Genomic DNA, 23,394 nt, shown 5'->3' on the forward strand with positions numbered 1-23,394 from the left:
CTCTCTCTCTTCCTGTCTGTCTGTCTCTCTCTCTGTCTCTGTCTGTCTGTCTGTCTGTCTGTCTGTCTGTCTGTCTGTCTGTCTGTCTGTCTGTCTGTCTGTCTGTCTGTCTCTCTCTCTCTCTCTCTCTCTCTCTCTCTCTCTCTCGCACGCTCATACGCATACATATTCACACACATTGATGGTTCAGGACTTCTGTGTGTCCTCTGAAGTGTCCTATTGGGTTGGCTTTGGCTGCAATATGTAATGATTAAGGTATCTGACAAACAGGACTAAATGAAGCGTTTCAGTGATGAAAGGGGAAATCATATCTCTGAAAAATGACCTCGGATGAGATCTGGAAAATATAGGAGACTGATTTTAAAGATGAAAATTCTGTGTATAAAGCTGACAACGGTAAAAAATGAAAAGTAGGTATAGCACACATAAATCGTACTTGTTTGAGCCAACAACTTTTTGAAAGACCACTGCAAAAACCAGTTGTACTGTTTGGCAAATAAACTGTGCAACACTACTCACCACAGATGGCCTATTCATTACTGGCAAATATGGTTGCTATTCAATATTTTCCACTGAACTGAATCAGCAATTGCGCCCAGCAAATGTGCAATGATGGGTTATTGACTGAAACAGTGTGGGACAACTATCACTGTGCTCCAAAATCCTTTATGAATTTATTGGCATATTAATAAACTGCAATGTCTACATGACAGGAAAATGGCACAGAGAATATTCCTCACAATGTTGTGATCCTTTGGCATACATGACATTCAAAGAGAAATTCATCAATTCACATGTCAATATGATTCAACATAGGATGACAAAAGAAAACTCAATGTTTTCTTCACTGCAAGGGCTGATTAACTACACAGGACAATGACTATAACACATCCGTTGTCTTAAATACTAATGTATGACAAAATTGAGTAATGCATTTTGGTGGGTAATTGATTGATGTTCATATGACATCCTTTAGAAATGCTGCTACTGGTGTAATCTTTTAATCCATGCACAAGGCATTTTATGTACCAAGTGACAATATGTTGGTGTTTTCTGCAGTACACAGTGCCTGAGGGAGTAGCCACACTCAGCTAAATTTGGCTTCAGTCAGAGCTTTTTTCTTCATGAGGTCAAGTGTATTGTGTCTGTTGTCTTACCTCCGGGGTTAGTGCATTGTTGTCTGAGGTCTGGCTCGAGAGCAGAACATGTGTGAAACCCTCCTCCTTCCTCACGACGATGTCTCGGAACCGGAAGTTGTTGTTCTCGCTCTGCCGTACGTTGTACCGAAGTCTCTTGTCGAACACGTAGCCTTTGTCTTCGGCCAACTTTCTTTTCACTGAGCTGTGAAGGTTTAGGCCTCCATTTGGGACTGTTGCTCCAGCTGGAAAAATAATGATAGGAAGAGTCAGTTTTATCTGATCCGACAACTGCTATGTTGGTTGCACATGTTCAGATTATTTTGTGAAATAAGCCTTAGTCCAAGAAAATGAATGTGTTTAACACATTATTGTGACTTTATTTACATATATAGGCATGGTGCTGGTAAAGTAAATATTTCATAATAGAAGCCTATGTATTATTAATGCGCTGATGGAGGCAAAAACAGAGCCCCGTAACACTAGAATATAAAACTGAAATGAACCTTTAAAATAAAACTCGGCTCTAAAATAAAGTTTGGGTTTTAAAGGTGGGACTTAAAACCCAAACGTTCCAATTCTTCCAAACTTCCCAATTCTTTCATTCCACAGCCAAGGTTCCACACTAAAGGCATCATCATCTTCAGTTTTAAGATTGGCCTCCAACAACAGCGACACTACCAGATATTAAAGGTGTAAAGTTACTATCCGGTCAGACATGAATGTAGCTGTCAGACAGTTTTAAAATGATCTTGACATCTTATCAACTCAAATGTTGGCTGGGAGAAAGTGCAGTGATGGCAAAAGAGATGGGATGTGCAGTTCTTTATCTTAGTAAGAAGCCTGACAGTAGAAATACAGAGAGGACGAGATTGTGTTGAGATAAATGTGTTCAATGACCTCAGTGTCTTTGAAAATGAGAATAGATCTAATCTTGTATATAATACATATTTCTGTGTGGAGAGCTGCAAGACTGTATTAGCTTTGCAATGTGATGGTCAAAGATTATTTTGCTGTTAAACCAGAAACCAAGAATATTTGCAACAGGTTTCACACAACCCAAAAATGGAATTGGTCCAAGAGATGGTAAATATGTTTGGCCATGCTTTGATTCAATCAGAACGGGGAATATGTTTAACAAGCACATTTAGAATGATTTAGATGTCGAAAGATTATGCAATATCATTTGTCCTTTAAAAAAAAAAACTTTTGTTGACACCCATTTTAGGCACAATAATATGACGAAATGCCAACTTATAGTATCTAACAAAATAGAATACTTATTTTCTTGTCAACCGCGTCCATTCAAGGTCGATTAAGGCTATGTGTGCTGAGGACAGACACATAATACTTCCACTCCACTTGCAGAGACCATGAACAAATTCAGAATCAATGAGTACCATCATTGACAAGCCTGAACTAAAAAGGCAGCCATTTGTAACACCATGGATTCATAGGCCAATGAACCTCTTAGCTTGAGGTGCTCAATTCTCTGTACTCTTTAATCCCAACTGCACTGATCACTGCAGTAACCAAAGCAACAGCCAAGTCTCTAGGCATCAGGTGGACTACACTTAGTGAGTTTCAACAGCTTGGCACAATGGTTGTAACTCTAGCACTGTTTAATGCGGGATCCTGACACTAGTTCAGTGTTTTGAAATGCATCTGTCTCAGAGTCTCTCCTAACATGCTGTTACCCTTGAGGCACACCTGATCAGCACATATTGGCCCTGATTGCTTGAACACCTGTTACCCTGATATGAACAAATTATGTGTTACAGGGCTTGGCCTGTGATATTTGTCCTTCCAACATATGCTGGGTGCCAATTGGCAAACAGATTTTAAAACAGATTTAGCCACTTTCTAGTAACAAAACAAAAACACAACATTGTCCCTAGTCATACCACTGTCCTCTTCACAACTTCTGTCATAATGGAATAAGGAAGAGATTACTTGATGGATTAACACATTGAATGCCAAGTAGGGGTGCAAATAACAATCAATATATATCGATGCATCGATCCTACGGCTGACGATCGGATAGAATCATATCGTATCATGAGGCATTCTTCGAAAGTGTCAGTTTCCAAAGGGTGGCGGCATGGCCGTAACTACCATTGAGGACACATAGGTCATGTCCTCTGTATTTTTTTTTCAGTAATGTAAAATGTATCTATGATGAAAATCGATATATGATCAACAATGATAAAATCAGACTGTATATGCCACCCACATTTATCCTCAAGGCAGTGATTAATGAAAACAAACTTAAAAGTTTGTCTGAAGTGTTTGAAGCATTCTAAATGTACAATGTGCAGTAAATGCATGCAGTATTTGACCTCTGTATTTGAAAATGTCTGGTTATGTCCCTGGGTGGTGGTAATGCTACATAGATTCCCAACTGCCATAAAGCAAACAAGTAGAAGAAAGCAAGACTCGCGCCAGGTCGGGAGATGTTAGTCTCATCTCATGGAAGGGTTGGCTTCGTAACATGCGACCAGTAATGGAGGGAAAAGGGAAGCAGAAATGAAAAAAGAAGGAAGGAGCAACAGGTGCGCTTTTTTATTCTTCAGACGTCCTTGTCTGGTCAATTGCAATGCAAAATCGCGCCACGGGGTAATATTTGAAAGGTTTCCAGAGGACACATCATCCTTGTCACCACAGAAAAAAAAAACTAATTCCATTCTCTTCTGGCGTCATTCCTTTTAGGTACTTGATGGCATTACACAAATGAGACACCCTTGATGATGTGACGCTTTAAAGCATTTTCAAGCCAAAAGGACTAAAAAGAGAAAACCTTAATATGATAGTACTGGGTAATGCCACACAGTCATGGCTTCAGCATGGGAAAACAGTCTCTCTGATCATTTATCAAGAAATACAGTGATATTTTGCTGTTGCTCCGAATATATTCCATGATATCATGCAATGTATTTTCGACTGCTTCAGGGTCTTAACTTTCCAAAAGACCTTAAGCATATACAGTACATATAGGCCAAATCCATATAGGCTACATTTTGGGAGTGCCGAGCTTACAACATTTGAAAAACAGAACAGCAAAGGCCGGTGTGGAGATACAGTTATTCAGTGTTTGCGATGGTTTGCTATGCTGCCGTTTTTTTAAACTGCATTTTAATGCGAACACCAGTTTACATACAAACAATACTATATAAAGTAAAATGTACTTGGGCTTTTAGCTGAAAATTGCATCGGGAATGTGACAAGATCTAACTGTTTCTGCATTTTTAGCTGGAAAACGGGATGTGATTTTTCCTAAGGCACAGAGGGCTGTTTAGAAAAGATAGATGGCCTCCCAGGCACAGACGCACTGCTGGGCCAAGCAGCTGCAGAGGCAACTCTCCCTAGACTCTAATGCTGCTCCACAGCCTTTAAAGCCTCACACAGTGGGAGCATGGTGAATTAGTTTAAAAAAGACAAGCCTGCATACAAAAATTTAATACATACAGTCCTCCTCATCATGGTCCTGTTTCACCTAAACAGTCTTTGCAAGGGGGAAACACATAAGCCTATGTTGTGCAGTGTGCACCATTGAATGGTTAACAGCAGCTTGTTTTGTTAATGCCATGTTAGAAAGTTCAAACAAATACACAAGAGTGTGCACACACGCATACACACACAGACACACACAGACACAGAGACATACAGACACAGACACAGACACACACACGCACGCGCGTGCACACACACACACACACACACACACACACACACACACACACACACACACACACACACACACACACACACACACACACACACACACACACACACACCTGATCAATAGTCCAAGAACTTCACTATATCTTCCCCATGCCTTAATCTTCTCATGCTGCTCAGCTGATGCACTTCACTGGCCAGCCTACCTGCCTGGGCCACACTCTTATCACACACTGTTGTTAGGCATTCAAGTACCATAGCACGAATAACACACTTCTCTTCATGTTTCCCAGATGCATCCGCTAAAATGGGATGTCTTTAATGTCAGATCAAACAAACAAATGTGGTGCACACCGAAAATCAATTTTGAACGGACGAGGATGGCATCATATTATCAGGTGAATTTAAATATTGATGAGGGCATGTTCTTGTCAGATTTCTTTTTAACACAGACCCGTGTTATTTTAGAAGTGTCTGGAAATTTGCATAAAAAATCTATACTTATCACTAGCCTCCACCCATTCGCATTGGCTAAGGTCTGAGCTATTCTGGAATTGTTGCTGGAAGGCAATTCTACCTGAGTGGACATTCTCCCCTCAATTTGAAACCAGACGTTCCTTAGAGCTCTAACTCCTGAGGGAGATTAAGTAGTTTGGTACAACATTGGATCCATCTTGGCCACGTCGCTGGCACAGATGCGTTTAAAAACACCTTCCGTGTGTGTTTACTTGCTTGATGATGGAAGAGGAAATGGTCTAGGTAGTTAAAGCTTAGTGTTTCTCATGCCTTGTTTCAAGTCCAAGGGCCTGATGGAATTTTGACTGCAGAGATTGTGTAGTCTAGCTTCCTTCCCAGAGCATTTCTCAATGCGAAATGTCACACAGACACAAATATAACCTTCGCTGTCACATCCCTTTTATGTCTTTTTCAAGCACGGTTGTAGTCATTGTTATGGATTTTGATTGTGCCACTGTCTCCGGGATGGCTCTGTAATTTCTTATAACAAAGAGACTTGATTTGACATAGGCACACACAATAATACATTTTGAGCAAACCACACCAGTTTCCAGTTATGCTATAAAAAAAGCCTTTTAAGGAATAGTGAAGTCGAACTGATAATTGTCTGTTTTCAAGTGAAAGCCTCTGAAGCACAGCAAAGCCACATCAAACATGTCAAGATATTCTGCACAAAACACTGATCACTGACATAAAAAACAATATCATCAAATGCAGACAGGCAGTCAAGGTTCTGGGGGCAATAAGAACAGCAATTTCGACTTTATTTACCATTCCCCAGAATGGTTTTGACCATCATTAGTAAGCTCAATGCAAGCTGAAAAATGTGATGTCAGCAATCTGTCAATCTTGGCAAGGCTTTGAACAATGATAAAGATGGACTGGGCCTTTATACTTGGATTAGCAAGCATTGTATGAAAGAAGCACATCTGGAAGACCTCAAGCAGAAAAAAATGAAAACACACCACACCACACCATACCACTCAAATCACCACGTCTTGCTACACACCACACCACACCACACTAAGAGAAACATCACAATAGGGCATCACCTCTGAACTGTGAAAAATTGAGCTCAAAACATTGCACATGTGCACATTTCTCAGTAGTTGTGTTTCACAGTAATGCAAGAGTGTACATTAACGGTACGCTTATTTCAATTGTCTCAATTTGCGTGTACAGTTATAAGGTCTACTGAAAGCCAACACACAAACAAACTTGGAGATTGAGAAAGAGAGGCATGCACACAAATTGACCTGAAAATGAGTTCTGCTTCCACCCAACTTCTGTTTGTAAGAGTATGGAGTCACATTGCCGAATAATGATGTGCTAGAGTCATTATTACGAGGACCATTTGGGACAAGGGCTGTGGACAATTGCCTGACTGGATGATGCAACAAACTGCATACTGAGTGTACTACTATACGATCAATGTTGGACCATTGCCGGGGGAAAAAAACAATGCAGTAAAAATATGTGAAGCTTCCAGATGTAATAAAACAATATGTTTGGGCTGAGTGCACCCTGTCATAGTGGTCAGCGATCATCACGGCTTACTGAGGCACACCACGGTTATGAATTTCATCCTTGGGACTGCCAGAGCAGTGCCCCCAGAACAGGTACTTAACCTCACATTGCACCACTGGGACTGCTCACTGTAAATTGTTCTGGTCTGGACAAGGGGGGATTTGAAGGACAAGTCATATTATGTCAGGCACTCCTACAGTGTCTACAGGCCTATGCAATGTTTTAAGAGTTCTGTATTTAGTTATAGGTTTACCCCTTCCCCCATTTCCCCCTTCTTTGTTTGCTAGTGTACCTTTTCTGTTATTAATCAGCTCTTACTAGAGTGTGACATACACATATACATACACTAATAGCTTTTTGTATTACATCTGTCAACCCTTATTCTGCGACTTATGTGAAATAATTATATTCCGTGCCTGGCTAATTTGCCTTCTGCGTCCTCTATTAAAAATTGCAACACTGCCTTAAGACGTTTCCAGTTTGTCAAAATAAATATATATTTTTGAGTTCACCGCTTTATTTATAGAAGTGAGCAAAGAATCAAAAGAAAACTGCAGCACAATGCACTTATTGCTGTGGGCTCATTGCCACCTGGAAGAAAAGGATGAATGGAGCTTGCCGGCCGTTTCCCCTGCAGAGAAGATGGAAGACCTGGCCCCCCAGCCAGCCGGCTATATTCCCAGCCAGTCATAACAGAGGAGCCCTCCTATTGTTGCAGCTCTCATTGAAACCATGGCTGGAAACATCAACACAACATGCTCCACAGCCTGCCACCTTTAAACGCCCTGCCAACCGATGACACCAGAGAGACATCTTCCAGTCACCACGGCTGGCATCAGCGTTGGCGTTTTTTTTAGGAGCTTCAGGATGCTTCTGGCCTAGGGGTCCACTTGGACACAGGCGGATCAGACCACTCTACTTCTGTGCTTGTTTACTCTGTAAAGCATCGAATTAGTGTGGTCTGGCCACGATGGATTGGCCAGGTACACTCTAAGAAAATTTCCCTGCAAAATAGCGGCAGTTACTGGCAATTATATTTACCTGTAATTCTACTGTTATTTCACACCAAAAATCAAATACAGCTCATTGCTGTTTAATGTATCACAGTATATAACATTTTCTCAGCAGCAATTGAACTGTTAAATAACAGTACTCTACAGAACGTTCACAGTATTAGTATTGTTAAACTAAAAGTGCTCTACAATATTTATGCAGTAGTATGAGTAAAATAACAGTACATTTCAGTTAAAAAGTTGAATTGTACTGTGTGATGACAGGCAAATACTGGGTCATAGTTGTATTCATGAATATGGCCATGGCAACTTCCCACCCCACCCATCATTCTGCATAACTGTGGTACCCTGGCCATGTTACCACCCCACCCTCCCATCGTTCACCATGACTGGAGTGCCTTGAGCATGATACTATGGCGCTATGCTGTATTGAGAAAATGGTTTGCGGTGGTCCTTTGAAAGTGTGGGCATGAATAAAATTTTAGATTACGCAGTGCTATGTTACAATGATAGTGTGCAAGGTGGGCTTTTACTGTATCTCTTGATGAGCCAATGATGAATATAGCATTGGTCAGTCTTTAAAAAATTATTTTGCACCAAGTAGCACAGCAAGCAAGCAGCACTACAAGCTAGCTCTCAAAGCAATGCTAGCTCTCAAAGCAGCAGGCACATTATATGCAACAATGCCACAAATGATGCCGCATACAGCAAGCTTTCACAAAGAGGAAAGTGTGCAAGCATGTAAGCAAGCTTGTAGGCAAGCTTGTAGGCAAACAAGTGCTATGCTGTGCCATGCAGGCCAGCCAGCAGGCAGGCAAGCAACTGAAGTGTTGACAGTCCAGATTTATATACAGGTGCAAGAGTACCATGTGACCAGAGTCATCAGGCCCTTGGCAGGTGACGCCCGTAATTGAATAATGGCATAACAGCCCTACTCAGGTGAGGCCAGGCACTGATTAGCAGATTGGTTTAGATGGGGCTGCTTGTTGCAAGAGTGTTACAAGTTCTTAAAATGTTTCAGCCATTCACACTTTCATCACTATCAAAATGCATGTGCTACTCACACTTTGCTGCATCAAGCACTTTTTAAGTATTGTAGTTTCCTTAGAAATTGTTTCATCATGCTTGATAGTATCAGATTATCTTTAACCAGTCAGAATGACTTCAATTCTTCAGGTGGTATTGAAGTTTGATGGTGATCACGGACAAGTGGGGGATGAATGGGTTTCAATGGTGCTGCCTAAAATAACTTGTTATTTTCTAGAGATGCACCGGATCCGGTTCCGGTTCCTGATCCGTCAAGCTAATAGAGTTTTTCACAGGATCCGGGTCCGGCAGGATCTTAAGCAGTGGATCCGGTATCCGGCATGTTACCTACAAATCAGGGTCTGGTGCATGTCTAGCCTAGGCTTTTCAGTCTTTCACAACCCCAATCACTGCATGGAGTGAAATCCCTTTGGAAGTGGCTATTGCAGGCAGTGTGGCAATAAGCCAATGAGTCTAAAAAATAGTTTGCGCCAACGTAATAAAAAGGGCCCACGTGTGCGAGTAGACTATATGTTTCAACCCTTTTGTAGGATCCGGTATCCGGTTCCGGATCTGGCAGGATCTTAAGCAGTGGATCTGGTATCCGGCAGGATCCTAAAAATCAGGATCCGGTGCATCTCTAGTTTTTTCCACAACGGCGAATACTGCTATTGTGCAGTACTTACTGTTTATGCTCAATATGTGACTCAAAGTAATATTTTCACAGTAGTTGTCTGTTTTTTCGAAAAACAGTAGAATGCTGTTGCAGAATTGCCGTAAATAAACAGCTATTTGTTACAGTGTACCTCTATTGTTGTCTTTTGAACCACACATGCAATAGGGCATCACTGCCAGAACCAATGAGAGAAGCAGTAACCATGGCCTGCTCAGTAACTACAAACATACAAGGGTAGAGCGATGAGACAAATTTGATAGAAAATCTACTAAGCTTCAGAGGCTAGACCTTAACCACATTACACATGGATTTATGTTGTAATGAATTCTTAATGATAGGGTACATCTAGATTTCCAGGCTACCCATAGAGAATACAGATGATGCTGTGAGAGCTTTCTCGGCATCTGTTGCTACTGTGGGGCATTTGAAGCACTGTTGGGCTGGGTGTCAGTTACAGCACTCCTGCCAGAAACAGTGGTCAGTGTGGGCTTGTCAGCTTAGCTGTGTGTGTGTGTGTGTGTGTGTGTGTGTGTGTGTGTGTGTGTGTGTGTGTGTGTGTGTGTGTGTGTGTGTGTGTGTGTGTGTGTGTGTGTGTGTGTGTGTGTGTGTGTGTGCCTCCAGGCCAGTGAGGTCTGTTTTTTTATGCATTTACACTCACGGGTCCTCTGTCTGTGCAACTTTTCCAATTGACCAGAGCGCTGACCTACAAGAATGTAGACTGGTGACGGGTTGTGTGACGTCAAGGGGACCATCTGCATTCGGATGCAGTCGTCTGGGCAATTGCCTCTGCACCATAGGGATGTGTGCTTATTTGTAACTGCAAAATTCATCATTGAAATCATTTTCCCATTTAAAAAAATATATTTTGCTAAAGAACTAAAGTGAAATATGTATTAGCCAACAATAGCCCATAGTAATTTATTAGGTGTGACCAAACACAACCGACTCTTTTCTGATGATGTAACCATTCTCTCCAGGCATACCGTATAACTTCCATTTCTCTATCCCCATCTTTCCAAGATGGTATAAGCAATGTGCTAATCTGTTTCTTGTGTTTGTGATGTAATCAGGACGTTGGTGATCAGTCTGGTGATCTCTAGGTCAGTCAGATCATCAGCCTGCTGAATCACAAAGTCCACTGTAGCACATTTTTAAAGCTCATGAGGCAGCCAAAGAGCCTACGATCCTGCACACTGCACAGTGAGGGCGAGATACCATGGGCTACTCAAGGTTTTCCTGGGGCCTTATTTATAACGGGTGCGTACGCACAAAAGACTGCGCACGCCAAGTTCACCGCAAGGTTTGCTATTTATAGAAAAAGAACTTGGCGGTAAACATGCGTAGCCCCACGCAAAGTTTGACCCATGCGTAGGAACTAAACAAAAGACCAAACGCGGAAAGCGCGACCTCGGGAGGTAGCTGGAAGAACGACCCGAAATTGGTTGAAGAAAAAAATCGAAGGTCACGTGTCACGATAGCCACTTTAACATTAGTTAATCCAGTTCGCAACGAAAACGCGGTTGTTTGTTGTTTGGTAATGGTGCAAAATAATAAGTAGGCCTACCTGGCCTATCCATAGACACATGCATGTTTTGTAAGGAAGTAATAGACGCTTCAAATTTTACGTTTAGGGTAGGCCTACATTACATTTGGAAATACCCTACATTTTATTAACAATAACCACGGACCTTTCCAGTATCAGGCTAATCGTATTGGTTGGCTATAAAGTGTTCCGAGTCTGCAAGGAATTACGTCAACATTTAAGCCAGTTGCAGAATCATCTGCTCGAGTCCCAAGTGCATCTGTAATGGTTGATTTTCTCAGCCATACAGGCAAGCATACAGCCAAGTGCCATACTAATGGACAGCTTCGTTTATCTTGTTGCATGTCATTTCTTTTCCATGCGGTTATTCGTCATCAAAGAAGCAGAGGTGTGCATTTGACAGCTGGCCTTATACACTGATAATGCACGTTTATAATACACACATTTAATAAATACAGACTAGAAAATGCCCATATGTCATGCTGTCTGTGGATATGTCGATCGACAGTTGGGGCGTCGCTTTGAACTGAAAGCAGACAGCTGCGCGCAGTGACCAACAGTAATTGTTGAAAAAAAATTAAACCCGGTGCATATGAGGTGCGATGAGACAGCGAATAGATTTTCTACCGGTGAATTTCACATGTGGACATGCCATGTGAGATGTTTCCTTGACGCAGCTATTTTTCCCCTTGTTCACAACTCAATTAATACTACATGTCCATGACTTGGCAGGTTCATGTCCATGCCATCCTTATTTATTTATTTATTTTTACTTTTGGAATAGCGTGACTTTTGCGAACATAACCATCCACATGCTGCAATTCGAGGGATTATTTTTGTAGGCTACGACTTCCCAAACTTAACTGCTCCACTTTGCCCAACGTTCCCTAGGCCTATCTAATAAAACTGTTTGCTCCACATGTGGTAAATAGGCTATCTCGTCTGCTTTCCGCACGCCGTCCACAGATATAAATATTCATTTTGGGCGTTTCACTGAATATTCATAGATAATTATGGGTGTGTCCACAGGTGCGCACATTTGCCGCAACTTCAGAGTCTGTTGGGATTTATAAAGGGAAATCGACGTGGAACGTGCGTGCGCCATGCTTTATAAATCTGAATATTTTCTTGCGCACGCACATCCTGAGTTTCGTGCGTGCCCCATCTTTTGGCGTATTTCTTCCGCAAAGTTTTATAAATGAGGCCTCTGGTTTCTCCACAGGGTTAGGTGGAGGGTTTCCTGGTTTCTCCACACATTGGCTCCGACAGCACTGCGGAGCACTTTCGCTTCTGACACAATTCTGACCCCCACACCCAATTTCACACGAACATAGCCGGGATAGTCAATGGGCGGCTCAGACAAAATAGAACTGTCCTCTAATCGCTTGCCGACATCCGCGAATGTCCGCGGACATCGGCGACAGTGTGTGGGGTTCTATTGAAAACAATGAAATCAAAGTTTTGCAGATCAGTGCTCAGCACTTTGTCGGAGCCGATGTGCGGAGGCCCTTAGAGGCAGGGCAGCCTCGCTTTCAATAGTGATATCAATAGAGGCCACCCTCATCACCTGTGTGCATGCTTGCTGTGAGCCTTGAATTACACACACAACTATGTGTGACCAAGTGCACATACTTGCTTCAGAATGAAAAGAGCACAACACACGACACTGAAGGCATCATGTAGGGGGCAGATGGTCAACGGGGCTCTCATTTATATTTTCCATTATTGTTGGAATGCACCGCAACCTCAACATGGAAGTATGAAAGATTGACCCTTGCGGTTCTGTCAATATTGCACCGTATGCACACACATCTGCGGACATTGTGTCTGGTGCTCTACTACACGCAAACTTGACATGAAATTCACATGGCAATGCATTGTGCACAAAAAGTGCACACGCATGTGTATCCAGCAGCAAGCATGTCCCCAGCCTTACTGGCTAGATGGATGCAGGGCTTGCTGGCTGACAAGCCCTGCTGATGGTCCTCTGGCGGCTCGTGTGTTCATGGGTGGCTGCCACTCTGCCATCTCCCCAAGCCTGCCTCATTCCAGAGACAGCTGCTTCTGATGGTTCCATCAGTATCCAAGGATGCAATTGGGCTGCCTCTGGGACTCTGGTTGAAGTTGCGACTCTGGGGAGATGTGTGTGCAGGGGACAGAGTTGCCTGCTCTTACGAGTTGCGTTCAAAATCCAGTGACTGTGAAGGTCATATGATGTAAAGTTTAGATGGACTTTTCATTATCCTATTCAAATGTGGCCAATAATGAATGTGATTTGGTAACATATATTGGTCAGTATTCCAGTATGTATGTGTGCCTACCCTGCTTACACATGTTAATATGAATCTGCTTTCTCTTTAAGAGGAGGATGCAATCAGACCGTATGTGATCCCCAGCCTTGCAAGTCAGCCTGCCTTAGCTGCAATCAGACTGTTTCTTGTGTGCTCCCCAGTCCTGTAGTTTACCTCGTTGATTAGCCTTCTCTCTACATACTGTATTGGCTCTCGCTGTGCAGTATCAGCAAGATTCCATTGTGTGTGTGTCATTTGCCTTTTTTCCTTTATCGAGATGCAGAGGGTTTTTATAATCTGTTCCCTATTCTCTATGATCTATTTAAAATCGTATCTATTCTCAATGCCGGATCTATTTTGGTTAACTGTCTATTTCTGGAAACATTACAGGAATTTCAAAAGACCTGGCACAATGAAGAGTCTTGCAGTAGACTACAATGCGAATTACAATTACAAATTTAAGCAGCTACTATGAAGAAATTAGTGGAGTGACAGCATAGAGTAACTCTATCCAAAAAACAAAAATGCTTCAAAATGCATCTGGCAACACTGTGAAGAATCTAATTACATCTTAATATAGGAGTCTGCTGTCACTTGAAACCAAAGAGGCGAAAAACCTCTGCATGACTCACATAAACACATGCATACCTGAGGCGAAGCTGATGTATATTTATTGGTGTTCTAGCCGAAGAAGCAGACAACGCTCAAGTTCCTGTCATTAATTAAATTTAGTCAAACGTAAACGTTCAGAGTTTTCTAATAAAAAAAAAAAAAATCACATAAAATACTGCAAGCAGGAAATACAAACTGTCTTCTCTGTGGTTGATATAGCTGTTACAAAGGCCCGACAGTTTCAGAGGAGATGACTAATGGAATCTATTTTGATGGCAATGCCAATGGTTAAGATAAAAAAAAAACTAGGCCACTCTCTCTTCTCTCGCCCCTCTCCTGCCTCGAGGCAAATGTAAAGAAGAAAGGCCATGGAAGTGTTGAACTCTACTGCTATGCTGCTATGCTACCTCACACCAAAATGTGCCTCAGAAAGTTAGTAGCACAGATGATGCTGGAACTAAAAATGTAAGTCATTATTGACATTCTTGGATGACTCCACCGAAGACCTACCTATCGATCTAAAAAAAACAAAAATGTTTGGCTGTTTGTAAATTAGTTAATATGTAACTGCTTTACATCATTGGTCTTAATGTTTTGCACAGAAGAGACCGTGTTTATCCGAGACAAGAGCTATGCACTTGGATTTCAAAAGATTATGCAGAGCCCTTTTCCGTACGGAGCACCACAACAATCAAACTTTCAGAGTAACCAAGGTCATCCCAAACAATGTGAGTGTGCCATGGGGGTTACAGTGCATGATCATTAATTACCAAGCCTCTCAAAAACCTTAAGCCTCTAGAAGCTTCATGACTGCATAAAAAACTTTCGACAATTATAAAAGCTGGAAATAATACAAAAAAATGAGTAATTACCTAGTCCTTTCATGTGTGGCGATGGCGCTCCGCTTAGATCCATGTCCTCAAGCATCCTTTCCACCCTTTCACTGCACTCCGGATGCACCGCATGTGTCCTGGCATTAGTCCTGTAATGTAAGGCATCTACATCCCCGTTCTGTAGTCCGTTTGAGCTGCGCGGGGAGGGCACAAACTGCAGCCCTCCCGGTACGCTCTTGTATGTCATGGTTTTGGTCGATCTGTCCCCGGCGGGTCTGCTCCCTGTCACCTTTCGAGGTCTATGCTGTGAGTCCACTGGCTTTCCACCGACAGCCCCAAGCCCAGGCCCACCTCCTCCAGCCCCGGGCCCTGTGACCGTAGTCCTTTTTTTCTTCCGGTGGTCCCCCCGGCCTCGCGAGTGCTCCGGGCCGCCGGGGCGGATGAGGTGCCGGGGGCTGGTGGCGCTGGACTTGGTGGCGGCTGGTTTGGTGCGGCGGTCTGTGTGCAGGTTGAGGTTGTTGAACTGGTCGATAAACTCCTCACAGTGCAGCAGGTGGTGCTCGGGTTCCCAGGTGTCCTCCTTGCTCCCATAGCCCTTCCACCGGATCAGGTACTCCCACTTGCCCTTCTTGTTCTTACGCTTGTCCACTATTCTCTCCACCTAAAAAAACATCAAAATGGCGGTCAATATTTTTTCTGTTGCCCAAGGAAGATAGTGACTATTTCCCAATGTCAAGTGTATGAGTCTTGGTAGTGTGTCAGCCTAATTAGTCACGTCCAGTGATTGGATACTCAGCAGAGTTCACCAAAGAGTATCCAATCACTGGGCGTGATTATAAAGGCTGACACACTTCGAAGGACGCACACTAGACATTGGGAAATGGCCATACTTCTGAGCAGCTCATGACTGTTGGAATAGAGGGGAAGTCACTTTAGGATAAGCCTGACTGACAGGTGCAGTTTTAGCAACATCATACCTAATTGGTCAATGCACATCTATTGTAGAAGGGATAGCTCAACCGCTAAGATAAAGAAACAACAAACTGCACTCACTCTCAAGATTAATCTAATTATTGTTAATTTCTCAATCGTAATCTCATTATTATTCATTCAATAAAGAATAATGAGATTAAAGTCTGAGAATGCTTTTTCTCCACTTTAAAATGTACATCTATTCTCACCTCATGGATCAAAATGAGTCCAGGAGGAGACTTATGGCTTGGCATTGACCTGATCAGTCTTTTGTTTTGACACAAGCATGTCTGTAAACCCTTGGCAGTTTGACTTCCCTCTTTGTTTGTTGTACAAGAAAAACGAAATTGGAATGGCAGACCAGAAAATCCTCATAAAAACCCAAGCCAACAACAGACTCCTCTGGGTACCTAAATCCATACTTGATGGAAAACAATGTAACCTCACTATCATTTTTATTTAGTACAATACATTGTAATTAGACAGGTATGACCTTAGGTAAACCTAAAGACATTGTATTTACTCATGAGGTGGAAGAGGGATCCCATACACTCTTCATTTCACCAGCAAGTTAAATTGATACAACAGCAGAGGTGTGCAAAATCACCCATTTTTACTCATCAAAAATTAGTCAAGTAAATATAAATATAATATAAATATAAATATTAATGTCAAACATTATAAGCCAAATAAAAGCCAAATAAAAGTCTGCAGCCTAAAAACAAAAGTATCCTCAAGAGTGCCTTCTAGGCACCACCGCACACACCTTTTTTGTACACAAGCCTTAAAATGAGGAAGTATATTATTAGCACTCTAGTCGGAACAAGCTGTGTACATCAAGGACAAGTGCTTGCCATTTTAGTGGCCTAAACGGGACTGCTAAAGATCAAACTCATTCCCTGCACAGGTGAGATATCACCCGGCATAGTAGAACTGAATCTGATCAATTTAAAAGTGCCAAAGGGGGACATTGTGCATGGCAGTGAATTAATATGTCTTCAGAAAGACCCTGAACAGAATAGAAGGCAGTCACCTTATTGCTTTACTTCAACTAAATCTGGTCTGTATTGCGAACTGTGAAATTGACCTATATTAGGAACCATGTTTGAGGTATGAAAATGATAAGTACGAAAGCACATTTGTGCACGATCTATGGGTTTTGCACAGAGCATGCACATTAGGACACAGAGAGAGAACTGTGCCACACTGCCATAGGGCCAGTTATCTTTAATCTACTTTAGGCCTGGACTGTAAGACTAACTACACATTCTTTTTGGTATGCATGTATGCAAGCCAACTTTGTTTTATTATATTATATTTAGTTATTTAATTTTACATAAGAGGGCTGTGCATCCTACATCATTGGCATAAATGCAAGAAATGCATTTTTAATCGGTGAACATGTCTGAGCAGAGAGATGCACTCAGCTCTACCAAAGGGCTAATGCAGAATTTAGATAAGACATAACAAGTGCAACATACTTATTTGTAAGACCTACCTGAACTATTAACATTCTTACTTTGCACAGATCAGAGGCAGAATTTATAGAAATGTATGAAGAATTAATCGACTGAATTGTCTCTAGATGTAATTCCCAATCAGTGCTGCCATCCTGACATTGCATGTACAGTATACAGTCTCATTTCAATTTTGCAAGTTAAGAGAGCAGTACACATGTCCCCACGCAGGACAGCATTTACTTCTCCATTCAGTGAGCCCATCTGAAATGGTATACCTCGTGACGTAGCACCGCACGCTGCAATGGACGAGATAAAGCATTACTGCAGAGCAAAGATAAGAGGCCATAGTCTGCAACCATAACGTATGCCCATATGTAAGAGCAGTCTAGCTTTGTGACACTCCCCTATTAACTCAGCAACTTGTACAGAGAAGACGTAGTTATCTCTTTCGTCAATATGGCGTCATCGCATCTCTCAGCGACCAAGGTAAACTCACAGCTTTCAGAGCTGTGAAATGGAGGGTGTTGCCATGTTGTTATGTTTTACAGCCTCACATAAACTCAGCACCAGCACAGCCATTTCCTCCTCTACCGTGTGTGTGTGTGTGTGTGTGTGTGTGTGTGTGTGTGTGTGTGTGTGTGTGTGTGTGTGTGTGTGTGTGTGTGTGTGTGTGCGCACGCGCACAAACATTTTATGATATCTGTCACATGTTACTACAATAAACCATTCCTGTCATGCTGTAATATACATGCAAAATATCTTTTCTATATTTACTTTCACTTTAACTGTGGAGCTTTGAGTAACTACACCACAGAGCACAAACATGTGAGAGGTAGCAGGGAAACACTAGAAGATGATCACAGATGAAACCCAACTTGTATGTCTTTTCACACATCATAAATGACAACACTGGATTGACTACACATGACAGTCATATTCTTAGATATTAGATTTGAAGAACTGGAACTGAAAAAAGTTAATAGGTGCATAGGTCACCTAATGCTTATTTGTGCAATTAGAGATGAGGTAATGCAAAGTGGCATTTAAAAACGCTTAGCTCAACAGTTCCAACACGTAAACAGTCATAAACAGTTCTGTTTGGCTTGTAAAACATTAAGCCACACATAATTTAAACACTCCTTTCTATGAGATGTGGTTTATTCACCTTTGCAAAAATGTAGAGAATGAGGCAAGTCGGGTGCAACATTTGCTGATGCTGCCTGCCTTTGAGGTCATTTGAAGTGAGATATAAATTTGTTCACAGGCATTTTCAAACCACCCGCAAAGATGACCTTCCTGTAGGTGGATAGTACATTAGTAGAGTTGAACAATACAGAATTAATTGAAGGTATTTTAATGTCCATGTGGCCCGGCTTAATCAAAACAGAAAACAGCGACAAATAAAACGGTGGCGTAATCTGTCTAGTCGTCACCCAAGGACAGGCTGTCTCAACGAGGGGTGAAGACATGAAAGTGAATGGCAGGCGCATCTTCAATTCACAGGCCATCCTTTTTCTCACAGGCCGTCCTTTTTCTCATATCCACCCCAGCCAATGACAGTGCCTATTTCCCTGCGTTGTAAGAAAACATCAGATGCCAGGTGGTCTTGTTGGTTCCTTTCATAGTTCTCCATCAGACCGGCGTACAAAGTTGGATTGCTTTCTTTATCCTTCTGTGTTTGTGTAGTAGGTTATAGAGCTCCATTCAAAGCCAAATGTCAAACTACTAGAACTGAACAGAAAACCAATTAGGAGCAGTGCTTCCAAATCTTTGCCAGAGCTCATAAAAATTTCAGAGCGTAGCTTCAGTGCTTTTAGTCCTGGACTTCCATCAGGCATGGAGTGACTGACTGAGTACCTGACTTGGCCATTCTTTTGCGGTCTGACAGGTTATACAGGCCACGCTCATCCATCTCCAATCATCATTTACAAGGATTTACAAGGGATGCATGACAGTTAAATGTCAAGTAAATAAAACAAAGCTAAATTGTTGTCCCTAAAGAGGAACTGCATGTTTACCAATTTCTGTAGTTATTCTAAAACAGGGTCAACTAATTCCATGATGTTTTAAACGAGCCAAGAAATTATGACTTAAAAAAGCACCTGATGGCACAGGCCACAAGTCCACATAATAGGACACTGGGAAAGTCTGCATCTGCACTAGTTTGTGAAAACTGTTAAAGCAGACAGAGCCAGAGGCACACTAGCCTGATTATCATCGATGTTCAAATCTCTTCGAGACTTGGTCTGACCAAAAGCATAACAATTGTCCCGTATTTTCGGGAACTCAGAAAGTACTTGCATTGCTTTTGACCTGACCAGTTGCAACGCCGAAGGTGTTGCGTCACTAGGAGGGCGCAGCCTGGCTAGAGGCACACACCCAACAATATATTGGCGCTGTGATAATGTGGGAATGAAGTCCTTAATAATGTGTGATTGTTTTTTTTCTTTCCTCTAATGTGAACTAAAGGAGGAGTGTGACAAAGCCAAGATCGCACGCCCACAGCTGATGGATGGCCCTGGAGATAATCCAAGATTTTATGCATGTCGTAACTCTGATGAGGTGTACACAGTGTTTCTGTGTAGTACTTAGGAAGATGGATTCTGTCAGCAGTACAGTAAGAAACATGACCCACACTGGGGGTTTTTAAATATTCTTCATTCCCTTTCAAGTTTCTGTCCAAGTTTTTTTCCTCCCTTTTTTCTATGAAAGCATCCTCAGACCTATTCACATTGCCCCAACTGTGCTTAGTTTGGACCTGGTGCTGAATAAGAAATTGGAGGACAGGATGACTAAGAATATCACTCCAAAACAAAACAAAAAAGAGAAAGGTTTGTTCAAGCCTGAGGATCTTGTTCACCGTTAATAGGGTACAATTTGAATGCACACTTGCCTCTACCCATCATTCTTTGTCTCTCCATCTCTTTCCACACTCTCTCTCTTCCGCCCTCTCTCCCTCCCTTCATCACTCTCTTTCTGTGTCTGCCCAAATTAGAGACGGCAACAGGATACAAGACAAATGCACAGGAGAATGAACTGTCTCCTTCCCCAGCAGCAGCCTACTGTTCCAGTGACTACTCATTTTTACTCCCTTTGCACACACACACTCACACACTCACACGCACGCAACGCACGGACGCACACACACACACACACACAGGTCTTTGGAAGCAAGGTCTCTGACGGCAAACAGCTCTGAAGTGGCTTGCAATGAACAGTGCTAGAAGGGGCTGAACAGAATGAAGACATGTAGCCATGTCTCTCATGCGGCCTTTTGTCAGCAGCTAGTAGGTGGGTGGCTACATGACAAGGCCCCCTGCCGTGGAGCTCTGGTGGAGCACTGATCTCAACAATACGGGTAAGGCCGGGGTGATGGCTTTCTTTTTTTTCAAAGTATTTTTTGGGCTTTTTGGCCTTTATTATGACAGGACAGTATGAGAGGAGACAGGAAACAAATCCCCCGTGGGCATGTACTGTAAGTCCATTATGTTTTTTTTTCTTTAAAATGATCTTTAGGACATATCTGACTCAAAGGTACAGTATACTCTGTTTACACGTCATGGATCACCCTCATGACAAAAAACATCATATTTTCCAGTGCAGTTCTTAAATTGTTCTACATGTCTGGATCACTATTTCAAATCCAAATGTAAACTCCTTGAAAAACAACAAAAGACCAACAGCTCACGGTTATCATTTTTCACATCAGATCTTCTTTTTTTCACTGCCTAACCGGACTTGAAAGATCATTCTTACTGCATATTCTTGCATAGAGTACCATAAGTAAGCCACTCCAGCAGCAGGAGCCCGGAGGCTGGATTATCTCCATCAGCACTACTTTACACCAGCGGAAGGCAAATCAGCCTCTCACTGAATAAGGATCATCAGAATATACTGTACTTATCCACTCCCTAGTTGGGTGCCCTAAACATGACAACAACACCATGATTTTTGTCAGCTATGATCACAGGACACTGCCGTGAGGACCATCTGTCTTGGCCCTGAGCGGAATAACCAAATACGAGGACAGGACAGCATGCCAGCAAACAGCTATGTTTACCCTCTGAGACAAACGATAAACGCAATGGCAAGTTCAACACAGCATGTAGGATGTCATACTTGGCACAGACTGTGACCATGACATTCTTGGAAAAGGTGTTTGAATATCTGACATGAAAAACAGAGGTGTAATGGTAACAGGAAGGGAAATACAATTCTTATTGAGGAAACTTCTTCCATGCAGCTCTGACCGGATACAAAATGATCTAATACGCACCATGGAAGTTGTGTATGTTGGCACTAATTGTAGTTAAACTCATTCAAAAAAAGTGTCAACATAAAATGTGAGTATGCCTATAAAATGATTTAAGTCCTATTATGCCTCTTCTCCACTGTCGGTTTTCTGGTAGGCCTACAGCTCAACAAAGCGTGACTCGGTCGCCACTTTTTGCTTTTCTAATAGGCACTACACAGCTCAAACGAAAAGCAAAAAGTGGCGGCTGAGTCGCGCTGTGTCGAGCTGTAGGCCTACAAGAAAACCAGCAGTGGAAAAGAGGCATTACAGAGCTTCACTGGAGGGCAAGATATGACTCTTATCCTGTGTTAGCTTACCCCTCACAGATCTGTATGCTGCTCCTATTTACTTGCCACAGCCTACGCTACTCTATGTAATGGCCTATTTATTTTTCCCTCTTTTCCTTGAACGAGATGACTGTCTGCCATGTGATGGCACAAGTCAAAAACATGAATCCATTTAGTTAAGAAAAAAAACAAACACAAAAACACAAGGCACAGTTTGGTTACAATAGCAGTGAAGGCCCTTAATTAGCCAAAGAATCATGTGGTTGGTGAAGAGTGGTATCCAGCCCTGACAGCATAGACATTTCTGCAGAAATTATCTGGACTAATAGCTGCTGACAGAGGCTGACGCATTGGCCTCATTTGGTCAACTTCCATTCAGTGAAAAATCTACCCCTGAACTAGATCACGGGGCTGAATGTGGAGTAGGCTGTCTGCGTTACTTGCATGTGTAATACATGATGGAACACAAACAAGAAATAGTGTAAGGGCAAAGCTGACATGCAATTACTAAGATGTTTGTTTGATATTTAGTGGCACTGTGTGCCCTCCCAACACCAGGGGTTTTCATGACTCAGTCTTGCGAAAGCCAACAAAATGAGAGAGAAAATGATTTGCTCCGGTTCAAGGTAGTGTTGGTGGGGAAATCTTCTTGTAAATGCTGATTGAACCGACATTTACAGACATTTTTAACAGACAAATTTTTCACTTGGGTGCAAAATTCAAAATTAATATTGTAAATTAAAAGGAGAACTATTATATGGATTTTATTGTTGTCTTCATCTATGCATCATTTCACCCAATAACTAATAGGCTATGCCTATGGCCTATACCAGATGATATAGCCTAATGGAATTATATTGCCTTAAAATGAGATACAGTATAACTATGCCATTTGTAGATGTCTTGGCAGTCCATTTGGGTGAAAAAAAGTTATTTTCTCAACATTGCCCTCTATGTCATTAGTAGTTGCTGTGCTGCCAGCACACATATAAAGACGTTCGCTCTGAATAAACGAGCATAAAGTCAAGAAAGTGTGCGGTAAACTTCTTTCTTTTGACATATAAAGACGTCTCGCCTGTTTTGTCAGTCCAACTTTGGTGATGCAACAGTTACATGTCTTGCTGCTGTGAGTCTCATACTGTGATTGGGAATAAATGCCATCTTGCGGCTTTGCTTTGCTTGTCTTGTGTTGCTTTATCTCTGGTTGCTTGGTTAGTTTTCTAAGGTTCCTACAGAAAATACATTTACTGGGAATTTCAAACCTGTTCGTTCCATGCGTTGTGCTCGTGTCATGTCTTGTCTTGCAATGCATAGTCCATTACCCTGGATTTGTTCAAGTTCAAGTTTTGGTTCTGAGCCCTTCTGGTGGGTTGAATAATGCAACCAATCAGAGGGCTGGAACAGGATCACCTATGACAACTCAACAAGAGCTTCACTGAAACACACAGCCCGTCTAATACTGTCGCCTCTGAATTACGTCACCACCATCCTTCATGTTCACGAACAGGTGGACACTCTGCGCCTGTGAAG

At 42.1% G+C, this 23,394-nt stretch overlaps 1 protein-coding gene across 1 annotated transcript in view; it reads right to left on the reverse strand.

Annotated features, from left to right (window-relative positions):
- The window catches only part of LOC134438402 (chromodomain Y-like protein 2), a 56,019-nt gene that overhangs the window by 22,884 nt on the left and 9,741 nt on the right, over window positions 1-23,394 (reverse strand). The window contains exons 2-3 of the mRNA XM_063187970.1: window positions 14,891-15,512; window positions 1,158-1,381 (exon numbers count right to left, since the gene is read on the reverse strand). Coding sequence (XP_063044040.1) covers window positions 1,158-1,381; window positions 14,891-15,512 — 846 coding nt within the window. The remainder of the gene's footprint in view (window positions 1-1,157; window positions 1,382-14,890; window positions 15,513-23,394) is intronic.

Source organism: Engraulis encrasicolus, chromosome 22 (genome assembly GCF_034702125.1).
Source record: "Engraulis encrasicolus isolate BLACKSEA-1 chromosome 22, IST_EnEncr_1.0, whole genome shotgun sequence".
NCBI lineage: Eukaryota > Metazoa > Chordata > Actinopteri > Clupeiformes > Engraulidae > Engraulis > Engraulis encrasicolus.